General features: G+C 36.4%; 1 protein-coding gene across 1 annotated transcript in view; it reads left to right on the top strand.

The window, feature by feature from the left end:
- The first annotated feature begins 2,133 nt into the window (after window positions 1–2,133).
- LOC147577367 (putative cation-transporting ATPase 13A4) overlaps window positions 2,134–14,667 on the top strand; it is a 62,984-nt gene continuing 50,450 nt past the window's right edge. Inside the window, exons 1-2 of the mRNA XM_086675009.1 lie at window positions 2,134–2,199; window positions 12,301–12,435. Of these exons, the coding sequence (XP_086531135.1) occupies window positions 12,375–12,435 (61 nt within the window). The 5' untranslated portion in view covers window positions 2,134–2,199; window positions 12,301–12,374. The remainder of the gene's footprint in view (window positions 2,200–12,300; window positions 12,436–14,667) is intronic.

Below are 14,667 nucleotides of genomic sequence, written 5' to 3'. Positions count from 1 at the left end.
TAAACAAGTAATACTAATTTACAATCCTCCCAACAGTAGAGGAGTGTTGGTTTCCCTTATCTTTGCCAATATAAGTGACAATATAATTGCATAACTTCCACAGCATGTTTTCTATTACAAGTTGAGTACTTGCTCATGTCTTAAGCTGTTTGCATTTCTTGCACCGTGAACTGTATTCGTGTCCTTCATTAATTTTTATTGGACTTTTCACCTTTTCTTTTGAATTCATGGTCCCTCTCCTACCGCGGACACTTATTTTTCACGCTGCAGCTTTTATTAAACTTCTCAGTTGCATTTGATAGTTAACTGCTCCATTGCTTCTTTTTGAAGCGCTCTTTGCCTTCGACTTTAGAGACAACACACTCTCCATCCTCTCTAGTTGCTCTTTTTCAATCTTTTTTATAGTTCATCCTCCTCTAGTGGCCTTTTGTGGGGGAGGCAGTGTCTCAAAAGAAAAACCATATGCAAAGTATACAATGTATACTCTACAGCATATACAATGTATGTTCTTTCTCTTCCCCTCCACTTGTGCAACCATATTTATTTCTTGTGTTTTCTTCATAAGAAATTTTTAGGCAAGTCAAGCAAATGAAAATATATGTACCTTGTTTTTCCTTCTTTCTTATGTAAAAGGTAGCATCATTATGTAATCTCCTACCTTGCTTTATTTTTATTCATAATAGTATGTCTTCATGGCCTTTTCATGTGTGTATATTGAGAGACTCTTCACTGTTCTGATAGCTGTATATACCAATGAGTTCTAAAATGACTTTCAACTTTGTATATATTTCCAACCCAAACATTTCTTTTGAGTTTGAGACTCATAGATTCAACAACCGATTTGATTCAAAAGCACTTATTTAGAGTTTTCTGTTATTGCTTCTATGGGCTGTATATGCTCCAAAAGCATAATTTTTTTTAAATTATGGACTGTAATGATACATTTAAGATTGAGACTATTTGATTAAATATATTTCTCCCAGTGGGTTGTAAATTCCTTGCAGTAAAAACTACATCTTTGTTTTCTTTTTCTTTTCTCTTTTTTAACATTCTATCCCCACCTCTCAGCATAGTCTTTGTCACATGGAGTTTGTGTAATAAATGCTGAGTGAATGAAAAAATGAATAAAAAGATAAATTAATAGCAAAACACTGTCTTTCATTATGTTACTCTATTAATTGTTCTTATGACATATTAATCAGATTTATAAATGATTTATGCAAGGGGGTACAGGGGGTGTCATAAAAGGCAAATTCTGAAGAAAAACATGAATACCCTAGATGATTAAGAGTTTTAACACCTAGAACCAGATAGTTCTTTTACACAACAGTTTCTTTTTAAAAAGTATTTATTCAATTTTGAGAGAGAGAAACAGACAAAGAGAGCATGAGTGGGGGGGTGGGGGGCAGAGAGAAAGGGAGAAAGAATCCAAAGCAGGCTCCAGGCTTTGAGCTGTCAGCAAAGAGCCCGACGCGGGTGTTGAACCCACGATCTTTGAGATCATGACCTGAGCTGAAGTCGGCCACTTAACCTACTGAGCCACCCAGGAACCCCTTTTTTACACAACACTTTCTTTTAAAAGGTGAAATCAAATGAAATTTTATTGTATTTTTATTTTTTATCCTCTTATTGATTCACTCTCAACGTCCTGTGTATTTCATGTATGAAATCCATATATACTATGAGGAATAGTAGGCACCACTAAAACTTACAAAGTTACAGATTAAGAACTCTGATGTGGAATAACTCAAAACTGAGATCTTGCTTAGTTCTCAAAGCTTTTTAGGTATGAACATTTATCTTGAGTGACTCAAGTTCTTGATGTTCTCTGCTGAAAGAACTAAATATAAATTTATGGTCATCAAAATATACCTTGAGTGAACAGAGCATGCTGGGAAATTTCTTTCTATCAAAGAAAACATACTGCTTATTGCTGGTGTTCAGCACAGCAAGTTGGATGACTTTTCAGGTAACTAATAGGCTGCTTGGTCTTTCATTTTTAGCCAGTGCATTCAGTTGGGAACAAGTCAGTGCTCTATCTTTAAAGACACTAGCGCTTTACTGAATTAATACATGGGACTCCTCAAGTAGAAAAGCCTTTTTTCCCATTTTCCTTTCTTCTTTTTCAGCAATCTGTAAAACTCCACCACCTAGTTGAGTCACATAATAGCATTACAGTCTCCGTATGTGGGAGAAGAGGTAAGTCTCATTATTTTAGATCTGTGTGTTGTTCATAAGGAATCAAAATGGGATTTAAACTTGTATTCCTGGTTGTTGCTACTACTTTCCTCTTCGTGTGTGTGTGTGTGTTTCTGGTGCACTTAAAGGAATGAAGGGCTTGAGATGTTTTCACCTTAAAAAGAACTTTACTGAGGTAAAATTGACATAAAATAAGCTGAACATATTTAAAGTATACAATTTGATAGATTTTGACTTATGTACATCCTTGTATCTTCCTATGAAATTATTACCACAATAATGATAATGATCATACATTGCCCTGAAAAGTGCCTTCTGTCTGAAACCGCTCCCTACCCATCCCCATCTTCAAGGAACTGCCTTGCATGTTTAGAATTTTATATAAATGGAATTGTACAGTGGGCACTTTTGTCTTTAAGATATTTTGGGTTAATTTTACTGGAATCAAAGTTCATAATTATTTTACAATGCATCTATTTTATTAAGTATATGAATAGTTTATTCCTTTCTATTTCTGAGTAGACTCCCAGTGTATGGATAGACTAGTTTGTACACCCATTCACCTACTGATGGAAATTTGGGTTGTTTCTAGTATTGGGCTAATATAAATAATGCCTCTATGAAAATTTTTGTACAAGTTTTTGCATGGACATCCATTTTCAATTCTTATGGGAAAATACATAACTGTGAGGCATCTGGGTGGCTCAGTCCGTTAAGTGACTGACTTTAGCTCCGGTTATGATCTCGCAGTTTGTGAGTTCAAGCCCTGCGTCAGGCTCTGTGCTGAGCACGTAGACTGCAGCCATCTTCGGATTCTGTGTCTCCCTCTCTGTCTGCCCCTCTCCTGCTTGCTCTCTGTCTCTCTCAAAAATAAGTAAACATTTTTTAAAAAAGAAGAAAATACAAAAGTGCGAAATGGCTGTCATATGGCAGGTAAGTGTTTAACTTTTTAAGAAACTGCGAAATTGTTTTAGAAAGAACTTGTACCATTTTACATTCTTAACAGCAGTGTATGAGAACTGCAGTTGCCCTATACTCTTATCTGCACTTGGTATGCTCAGTCTTTTTAATTTCAGCCATTTTTAACAGGTGCGTAATAATATCTCATTGTAATCTTAATTTGCATTTCCTCAATGACTCATGGCACTGACCACTTTTTCAAGTGCTTATTTTCTACATATATATTTTGTTTGGTGAAGTTAAAATTTTTGTGCTGCTAGATTCACTTTTACTAATTGACTTTTGAGATTTCTTTCTGTATTCTGAATACAAATCTTTTGTCACAAAGATGCCTTGCAAATATCTTTTTCTCACTCTGGGACTTCGCTTTCCATTCTCTTTACAGGGTCTCCCAAAGGGTGGATATTTCTACTTTTGTTAATGTCCAGTTTATCAAATTTTCCTCTTGTGGATCATGCTTTTTGTGTCAGATCTAAGAAATCTTTGTCTAATCCAAGGTTATCAAGCTTTTCTGTGGTGTCCTAATGTAAATAAGTGCTTAATACCTAAGTTCTTAATGAATATTTACTCAATAAATTGATGTGAGGTATTTTTTTATTTGAAAATGTATTTTTATAACCATACAATGGGAAATAATGGTTATTTTCTTTTTTCAATTTTAAAAGTTTTATTTAGGTGTATTTTATATAACCTATAATATTTATAGGTTAAATAAATATAATTTATTGTCCAATTTGCTTCCATACAACACCCAGTGCTCATCCCAACATGAGACATCCTTTGCAAAATGAAGGGTTACAAGCTGGTACCTTCCTTGGAAATCCCCCACATTTGGGAAATTTGTTAAAGGTTAGGGTAGATTGAACAGATTTAACACTATTTAACAACTTCGTTGCATATGAAGTTGGGGAGTACAAGTAGGACACTTTCCTAAAGGACTGAATAGTCTGAATAACTCATTTCATCAAGAAATAATCCATAGTTTTCAAAATGGGATAGTAATTATGAATATAACCTGGTGGCAAAATTTTAGTCTTTCTTTATCCAACCCTTAGGTTGGAACACACCTGGTTCTCAGGAGGAGAGAGGGCTATAATTAACAACTACAATGCATACTTTTCTATCACACAGACAAGCAACAAAAAGCTATAAAGTTTGTAGCCCAAACAGAAACGATTTGGGTCCCAGGATCATAATGTTACATAGAATGCAGGGTGATGCTCCCTGTCACCCTTCCTCTCAGACCTCCAAGTGATGGGGTTCTTTCCAAAAGGGGAATGTCCTTCATGAGAGAGAAAAAAAATACACATTCAGATTAAATTAAGTGCCGTGTTTTTGTTTTAACAATTGGTAGCAAAAACCAGGCTGTTTGCTTAGCTTTATTTACTTACGGTGGCTAGGAGTTTGGGGTTGCTGCTGGAAAATAGGGTGCTTAGCAGGGTTTATAACCAAGTTAGCTTTGGTGCATGGAAGAACACGTCTTTGAACTCATAAATAATCAGCAACACTGCCACTATATTCCTTTCGTGAGACGACTGGTGAAGTCCTTGGTGGCTAGCTGATAACCATGAGTGTATTGTTTTTGTTTCTGTTTTTCTCCAGGTGTAAAAGGCCTCCTCCAGACTAGACATCATTAATGAGGCTTCTAATGGGCAAATATACTTTCAATCTTTCAGGACAATCCTTTGCTTCCTACTGTAAATTAGTATCGATCTGGTCTTCTAGTTATTTCTCCTTTCAGGCACAATAGGAAAATTAATGTAACAAGTAAAGTTCTGCCTGCTGTGAAGCTTTTCTTCTTCACGGTCATTCTGGGACCCTTTTAAGCCAGGATCTAAAACCATGAAATATTTGGGATTCTTTCTTGTCTGTTAATGATCACAAAAAAACTTCGTCTGAGGTCTTTGATGTACAATGAGGAACAGACAACAGAATGACAAAATTGGGAAGACATGTTGGGAGATGAAAAAAATGTTCTTAAAATTCACTTGGATTTTAAAAATCTGATTGAGTCTTATTTTGTTTATAACTCTTCTACTTGATAATTGAATCTTGTTGGAAACTCATAATTTATAACGGCCGGTCATATCAGATAACGTTAAATTCATGATAGACAGGTAAAGGCTCTGGTTTTTAGTCTCCCTCAGAGATTAATAGAAACAAACAAACAAAAACTACATTGGATTCTAGAATGTTCATAGTTTTAGGTTTCTTATTTAGATCTATATTGTAGTTTGAATTTTTTTTTAAAGATTGAAGTTCATTTTTTTTTTTTTTTTTTGCAAATAGACATTCAAATGTTCCAATATCATTTGTTGAAACGACTGTCCTTTCTTCACTCAGTTGTCTTTGCATCTTGGTAAAAAATCGGTTGTTCATATACAGGTGGATCTGTTTCTAGACTCCCTATTCTATTCTACTGATCTATCTGTCTGTCTTTATACCAAAGCCACAAGGTGGCTTTATAATTAGTCTTAAAATAGCATAATGTAGTCATCCAACTTTGTTCTCTTTTTCAGAGTTGCTTTGGTGATATCGGGCCCTTTGCATTTTCATAGGACTGTTAGAATCATCCTGTAAATTTCTAACAACAACAAAAAAAAACCATGATGAGATTTTGATTAGGATTGTGTGAAATCTGTAGATCAATTTGTGGAAAGTTGACATATTAATAAATTTGAGTCTTCTGACCTATGGACATAGTATGTCTCTCCATTTATTTCATTTTGGTTAATTTGGTCTTCTTTGTCTCAGCAATATTTCACAGTTTTTGGTGTGTGGGCCTTACACATTCTCTCTAAGATTCATTCCTAAATATTTCATGATTTTGATGGTCTGGTGAATGGTATTTTTAAATGTAAATGTTCAATTGTTCTTTTGCCAGTATTTTCCTCAAATGCATGTGATGATTCATCTCTAAGCATTCTTGGGTCTGTATTCTGAACTCATAGAGACCTCTGGATTTTGTCTGGGTTCCCCTTCCCTGCACAGTGGCCTGGGAAGTCTCTAAAGGCAGTAAGCTAAGCAATTGCAAGGCACCTTCACTTGTTTTCTGTCTTTTGTTGCTTATGTTCAGTGCCCCAAAACCATTGTTTCACATATTTTGTATGGGTTTGGTTGTTTCTGGTGGGAAGATAAATCTGTTCTTTTTTACTACTTCTTGGCTGGAAGTGAATCTTGACCTTTTAAAAATAACCTGGTCATTTTCTTGCTTAATTTTTTATGATGAAACATTTTGCATACAGACAATAATGGAGAGAATACAATAATGACACCCATGTGGTTTTCACTCAGAATCAATGATTATCAGCTCATTGAATCTTTTTTTTTCCAACTGTCTTACTACCTCCTTCACTCTAGATTTATTTTGTTGCTATTCCAGATATCATGTGATTTCATTTGAAAAAAATTCAGTATATACGCAAAATACAACAATTCCTTTTAAATTTCTTTACCTAAAAAAATAAAATAGCTCCATAATTTAAAAAATCAATTATATAGAAGTATTCAAATTTTCTTAGTTGAGTCACCAGTGTGTGTTTATACATGTATATACTTCTTCAAATCAGGATCTAAATGAAGTCCACATACTGCAATTGATTGCTAAGTCTCCTCTAGTTTATTTTTTATAATAATTTTTTAAATGCTTATTTTTAGAGAGATAGAACATTGGAGAGAGAGAGAGAGAGAGACAATTCCCAGCAGGCTCCACACTTTCAGCATGGAGCCGACTCTCACAAACTGTGAGATCATGACCTGAGCCCAAATCCAGAGTCAGATGCTTAACCGACTACACCACCCAGGGGCCCCAAGTCTCAAGTTTATTTTAACTCTACACATTCCCTCCTCCATATCTTACATCTTCCTTGGAAATTTTTTTGTTGTTGTTGAAGAAAGGAAGTGGTTCATCCTGTGGGTTCTACAGTTTGGGTTATGTTGATTGCATATTCATAAAATTATTTAACTTGATTTTCTATTGCTTGCAATTCCTGTAAAAATTCCTGTAAATTCCTGTAGTTAGATCCAAGGATTGAGTTTTTGGCAAGAATACTTCATAGTTGACATAGTGAACTTCTTTTTTTTAAGTTTATTTATTTATTTTGAGAGCGAAGGAGAGAGAGAACTCATGAGCAGGGGAGAGGCAGAGAGAGAGAGAGAGAGAGAGAGAATCTCAAGAAGGCTCCACACTGTCAGGGCAGATGTGGGGCTCAATCTCAGGATGGTGAGATCATCCTGAGCTGAAATCAAGAGTCAGACGTTTCACCAACTGAGCGACCCAGGCACTCTGATATTGTGAACATCTAAAATGGGAGGTGTATACTATCTGATTATCTTTTTGTGACATTAGCAAACAAATGTTTATGACCTAGATTTACTATTTCATTAGGAGTTTCAAATTTCTACTTGTATCATACCATCTTCACATACTAAGTGGAATATTTCAGTAAAGAAAAACCCTCCTCAACTATTTCATTACCCTGAGATTCAGTTTTTTTAAGAAATAAAAAATTAATATTTGATTATTTTTTTTATGTACCAGCTTTCAAAATAATGGGTTGATCCTCTAGCATTATCCAAAGGATTTTTTTTTAGAGTCAATATGGATGTATAATGTTAAACGTTGTTGGTATATTTCTCTCCATGGCAATTTTTATTCTTACTGTGCTCAAATTGTCTCATCTTTGGCCGTTGAGTGCCTCCTCAGGTTGGCTTCTGAATTCTTTTGCCATGACTTCAGCAGTCTTTGAAAATTTTATTGCTTTCTGATATGGTATGATATTCCAAGTTCATCTGGAACAGTTCTGCTCTAAACCTGGACACATCCATTTTTCCAAAGAGCTCTTAGTATGGTAGTTAGAGACCTCAAACAGTGCACTAGAAGTGCTCGTTTCTACGTGTTAGTCACTGTTGCTAGGCCTTTTTAGGAGAGAGAGGTAGGAAATAATTTATTTCTTTTTTTAAATGTTTATTTATGTTTGAGAAAGAGAGAAACAGAGTGTGAGCAGGGGAGGGGCAGAGAGAGAAGGAGACACGGAATCCGAAACAGGCTCCAAGCTCTGAGCTGTCAGCACAGAGCCCAACGCAGGACTCGAACTCACGAACCGCGAGATCATGGCCTGAACCGAAGTCAGCACTTAACTGACTGAGCCACCCAGGCACCCAGGAAATAATTTCTTAAAGATACAATACGTTATGAGTTCATACTGGCCTTTCTAATTCAAGTTTAGAGCTATGGGCTTTTTACTTAACTTTGTGGATTGTTGATTGTTGATTGTCTCTCCTTTATCTCAAGTGTCGTGATTCTCAATGATAGCAACAAATTACTCATTTGCTCTGTTCCTTATACACACTAATCTTAGAATAGCAAACCAAGACACCCTGCAGGAATGTAATTCCTAAAAACAATTTCATGTTTTGTTGGAATTCTTCTTTTCTCCCACTTATGATATGCCATTTCAAATGTACAAATTATACATTTTTTTAAAAAAATTATGTTTCAGAGTTACTCAAAATGATTCTTCTCTGTTTGTGTCAACAATTTGATAGGGTCATCCCATTCATTTTGCCTTAGGTTTTTAGTGTTAGCTTTTCAAATTTGTTTTTTGTATTCCTTTATGTAGATATTATACACAAATATATATTGTATAAAATATAAATTTATAAATTTAATAAATTATATATAATGTATAAATGATAAATTAGATAAAATGTGTATTATGATTACATAAACTATCTGCATGGTTCAAAAGATCTTAAAGGTCTTAAATCCATAAGACAAGACATTTGGGAGAGTCAGGCTCCTATCCCTCTTTATCTACCTTGTGTAATCTCTACAAGAATCATTTTTGTTTGCTTTTGATTTATTCGTACATTTAACGGATACAAAAATTATATATGATATCCATATCTGTATCGCATGTATACAGAAGATTATATATATTTATACTGCTGTTTAGATGACAGGGATATACCATACACATTTAACTTATATTTCCTGGTGTGTATGTTTTACATGCTTTATTTTAATTGAAGTATAGTTGACATAGAATGCTATATTAGTTTCAGGTGTATTTATATACTTAACTGTGTTTCATAGAGAGTCTTTCATAATGGGATATAGAAATAGTTTTCGTGTGTGATTTCAGCTGTATAGTAAGTACTCTTGTGTATGGTGGAGCCATTGTTTATTCAACCAATTCTCTATTGAAGTATGTTTTTTATTATTGTTTTTTAGTGTTTACTATTATAGATAGTGCTGAAGTAAAAAGGCTTGTTTGTGCATATGTCTTTTCATATTGCCACCAGTTTATCTTTGGCATTGATTTCGAGAAGTAAAATTGCTGAGTTAAAGGATGGATGTGTGTATGTACTTTTGCTAGGTACATATTGCTAAATTTCTTTCCATGGAGATGGTACCAACTTGCATTTGCACCAGAAATTGTGAGAGTGCCTGTGTCTTCATGGTCTTGGCAACAGACTATGCCGGCAAACTTTTAGATTTTTCTAATTAGATAGATGGACAATGTTATATGTATATATTTATTTATGTTTTCTTTTTTAAGGGAATAACTTGACTCTTACAGAAAAGTTGCCAGAATAGTTCAAATAACTTTTTCCCTGAGCAATTTGAGAGTATGTTTCCAAACTAAGGCTCCATGACTCTTACATATTTTAGTGTGTGTTTCTCAAAGACAAGGACGTTCTCCTACATAAATGACCGTGTAGCCGTTAATATCAGGAAGTTAATATTGATATATTAATAGAAACTGATGCTCAGACCCTATTCGAATTTTCCCAGTGGTTAATAATGTTCTTAATAGAAAAGGATTTGGGATCACACAATGGTGTTGTTCAACATATCTCTTTAGTTTTCAGTCTTCCCTTGATTTTCATGACTTTGATTCCTTTCACTCTGATTATTTTGTAGAAAGTCTCACAATCTGGATTTGTCTGATGTTTCCTAATAGTTACATTCAGGTTATGCATTTTTGGCTGGATATCACAGAAGTGATGCTATGACCTTGTTGCTTCCTCTCAAGTGCTGCGTAATTTAAATTTGTCCTATTACTGGTGATGTTAATTTGGATTACTTTGCTAAATAGTACCTGCCAGGTTTCTCCACTGTAAATTTACTCTTTTCCCCTTTGTAATTAATAAATATTTTGTTGAGAGATCCTTTGAGACGATATAAATAAACTATCCTCATTAAATTTACCCACTAGTTGTAGTATCCACTGCTATTTCTTGGCTAAATTATTACTTTGATGGTTGCCAAATGGTGATTTTCTAATTTTATCTTTTCTCCTACGTTAATTGTAATGTTACTGTAGGAAAAAACTACCTTTCTCCTCATTTATTCATCCATGTGCTTATATCATATGGACTCATGAATTCCTATTTTATTTGATGGGTTATAGTTCATTTATCTTTATTTACTGTGATGCTCAAATTGTTACACATTTAGGCAGTGAAAGCCTGTTAAATTGGTTGTGATGTTTTTTCTTTCTCCGTATTTCCTTCAGCAACAAAATGTTCTAGCTTAAATGATACTTTTCTTGGCCCAGCCTTATAATCAGCCATTTCCTTAAGGAACAACGATTCTTTCTGGGGAGAGGAATAGAATTTAGAAACCAAAATTTGGGCACTAGATATGCACATTATTATTGGGGTTTCACTGCTCCCAGGCCCTCTCAGAGAACAGAATTAGTGAATATATGTATATCAAAAGATAAGCAAACGTATTTTATATATACGTGTTCTTACATACACATACATTTACATCTATATTATTTCCCTATTTATCTATTGAAAACTGTCAGTTTCCATTGGTGTCTCTAATTCTAATCTAATACCAAAGAGTTTATTCTAGGTTTATTTCCATCTATATTTGTAAGTTCCTTTCTTTATGAGAAACCTGACTCCTATTAGCCTCATTATATCTACTTATTCTATCAATCCCTGCTGAGCGGAACCCAACATCCATCATTACTGATGCCCTCCCCTACTTCCATGTAGACCCCTTTTTCACCCTTCTTGGATTCCAACATCCCACACCAGGCCACTGTCACCAATGTGGCCCGTCTCTCCCTCCTTGGGCTCTGACACCCTGCACCAGGTCATGTAAACACCTGTCCATTCTGCTTAGGCTCCAAAACTGGCAGCAGGCTGCCCCCACACCCCACTCCACCCAACCTTCTGCAAGAATGCCTATCTTATTTAACCCCTCTAGCTTTGGGATTGAGTAAGGAAGGAAAAAAGTAAAAGAAAGCAGACGGGAGGAAAGGAAGGAAGGTAGGTAGGAGGGAAGGAACTTTCATTTTTTAAATTATGAGTAAGAATGAGATCTCTTCAAATGTTTAGCATGCCATTTGCATTGTGCGTATGCCTCTGTGTGTATGTGTGTGTATGTGTATGTGTGTGTGTGTGTGTGTGTGTGCATGTATGAACTGTTAACATCTCTAGCAATTTTGCTATAGTCACTTGCTGTACATCTCTTTTTTCAGGAATTCTTTATATATTAGGAATATTAATCTTTTGTAATGTACTGTAAATTTGAAATACGTTTTCTAAATTTGTCTTTAGGTTTTTTCTCTGTGTTCATTTTATGCAATTTATTACTTTTTTCTCTTATTGTTCTCAGATTTTGAATCAACATTGAGGAATAGTTTCCTTTTTTAAAAATATAATGTATTCTCAAGTTAGCTAACATACAGTGTATATAGTGTGCTCTTGGCTTCAGAAGTAGATTCCCACGATTCATTGCTTACATACAACACCCAGCCCATTCCAACAAATGCCCTTCTCAATGCTTATCACCCACTTTCCCCTCTCCCCTACCCACCCCCCCATCAACCCTCAGTTTGTTCTCTGTATTTAAGAGTCTCTTATGGTTTGCCTCTCTCGCTGTTTGAAACTATTTTTCCCCTTCCCTTCCCCCACGGTCTTCTGTTAAGTTTCTCATATTCCACCTATGAGTGAAAACATGATATCTGTCTTTCTCTGCCTGACTTATTTCACTGAGCACAATACCCTCCAGTTCCATCCACGTTGCTTTTTCATTGATTTCCAATTGAGCTAGCTGTTGGACTACATTGTTGTGAGAAAAAAATCTGACTTGACTCTGCCATCTCACACTTTCAGCTGGAGTCCAAGAGCTGGAATCACGCTTCCTGGTACCCGGAGATCTATTAATTTTGACGGGGAACAAAGTGCAAATGCCATGCGATGCCATCCTGATTGATGGCAGCTGTGTGGTAGATGAAGGCATGCTGACAGGTACGGTTCTGTCTCACGACTTACAGCCTTGGCAAGCTCTCCCAGGTTCCTTCTCTATCAGAACAACCGTGGCAAAGCTGGGGCTTGCTGTGGGATATTACACTCCCACAATTCTTACTTGACTGTCCTGCTCTGGATGGGAGAGTTCAAATTAAAGCTGCTTTCTGTGTCCTAAGTTTGATACAGTTGTAATTTTCTGAGTGCTTAGCATTTTCTTCTTGAACAAAGGTTATTGCAACCCTGTCGCTTTACCTTAGAAGACTGTAGAGATCATTAGACATTCCAAATCATCTGTGACTTTTATGTTCAGTATTTTCATATAAATTATATCTTTTGATAAACTTGGAAGATATGAAAGCTATTGATGACATCCTGAAACCCAGAAGGTCAAGTCCAAGCTCTTCCCTGCCTTGGCTTGAATATGTGAAAAGGTTCGCGACAAAGGATTTGTCACACATCTGCTGCCTGAAAACACACTGGGACTTTAGGACTAATTGAATTTCATTTTTAAGTAGTATGCTGCTAGAGCAGGGAGGGACCTTAGAGGTCACTGCATCTCATGGATATGGAAGCTGAGGTCCAGAGAGAAGAGACCTTGAGATCACAGTGCTTCGAGTTCTCACGAGTGCACATTTGAGGAGATGTTGTGCCAACATTTCTGTAAGATAAAGAAGAATCATAAAGTTTTTTTCACAGATGGACTAGGGGGCTGAGAAGACACATTGACATACTGTGGTTCCCACTGAAGCCAAAATTGAATCCATTTCTCTAGGACAGACCAGGAAGGCATGAAATGGAGACAAGAACATGTATCTTTCTTCTATGTAACTTTACCAAAAAATGTTTTTTATTTTTTTATTAAAAAATGTTTTTTTAATGTTTATTTATTTTTGGAGACAGAGAGACACAGAGCATGAACAGGGAGGAGCAGAGAGAGAGAGAGGGAGACACAGAGTCGGAAACAGTCTCCAGTCTCTGAGCTGTCAGCACAGAGCCCAACGTGGGGCCCGAACTCACGAACTGTGAGATCATGACCTGAGCCAAAGTCAGACACTCAACCGACTGAGCCACCCAGGCATATGGTCTCCCCCCACCCCAATTTTTTTAATGTGTGGCAGGCCATGTTTCTTCATATAAGGAATCCGTAGATTTGTAAAATTCCTTTAGTGCTGGGACCTCAGCAATGCTAAGTACCTTTCTTCTGGCAAAAAGTGGCCCTACTACAGTGGGACATATCTCTGACTTTGTACTGCCCACTTTTCAAAGGCCAGTGGAAGGCTTTACAAGGTTTATTCCACAGATCAGACCCTAATTGCTTCCTCAACGTCATTCACCACCCTGTATTAGCACTTCAGCCCACTGCCATCTGCTCCTTCCATGTCACTGGCAGCAGTCACCCATGTCCCAATTGCCAAACCCAATGGATTCCTTAGATTTCTCTTCTTGTTGACCTCTCTGCTGCTTTTGATGATTCTGACCATCTTTCCCTTTGGAAAACTCTCTTCTCCCTAACTGTCCAAGATAGCGCCATGTCCCATGCTGCTCCTGATTGTTGGTAGTGCTCAGAGCTATGTCCTAGTCCTATCCTCTTCTATCCTCACTCTTGGTCCCTCAGTAATCTTCTATCTCCTGTGACTTTAATCATAGCCTGTAAGGTGGTGAACTTTGACTAAATGTCTCTGGTCTAGGCTTCTTCCTTGAACTCCAGACTCAAATAAATAAATAAATGCAAGATGTCTCAACATAGCCATTCCACAAGACATCTCCAACTCATGGTGAACATAAAGCAACTCTTCCTTCCTCCTATAATCCCTGTGTTGATGACTAATGCCACCCTCTGCTCATTTCCCCAAGTTGGAAACCAAGAAGCCATTTTGAATTTCTCTGTTCCTATGACCTCCCAATATAAAATTCTCCCCAAGTTTTGTAACTTCTTACCTTCTTATTTCTCAGCTCCCGGACTTCCTTTTACTCTCACTGCCTGCTGCCATAAGTCAGACCTTGTTCTCTCCATCTGGATGTCCAGCTTCCAACCTCACCAGACTTCAATCCATTCCCTGTACTGCAGATAGAGTACTCTCTCTCTTGTACATGAATATGATATTACTCTCCTGAATAAAACACTTAAATATCTCCCTACTCCACTACGGCCACATTGTAGGCAGAAGCCACTAATGCCTACAAAAACCATGTAAACACTTAAATATGTGCACCTAGGGCCTCCCTGCTTTG

The sequence above is a fragment of the Puma concolor genome, chromosome C2 (genome assembly GCF_028749965.1).
Source record: "Puma concolor isolate L17-30 chromosome C2, mPumCon1.1.hap2, whole genome shotgun sequence".
NCBI lineage: Eukaryota > Metazoa > Chordata > Mammalia > Carnivora > Felidae > Puma > Puma concolor.
This window is presented reverse-complemented; position numbering and strand designations above follow the sequence as displayed.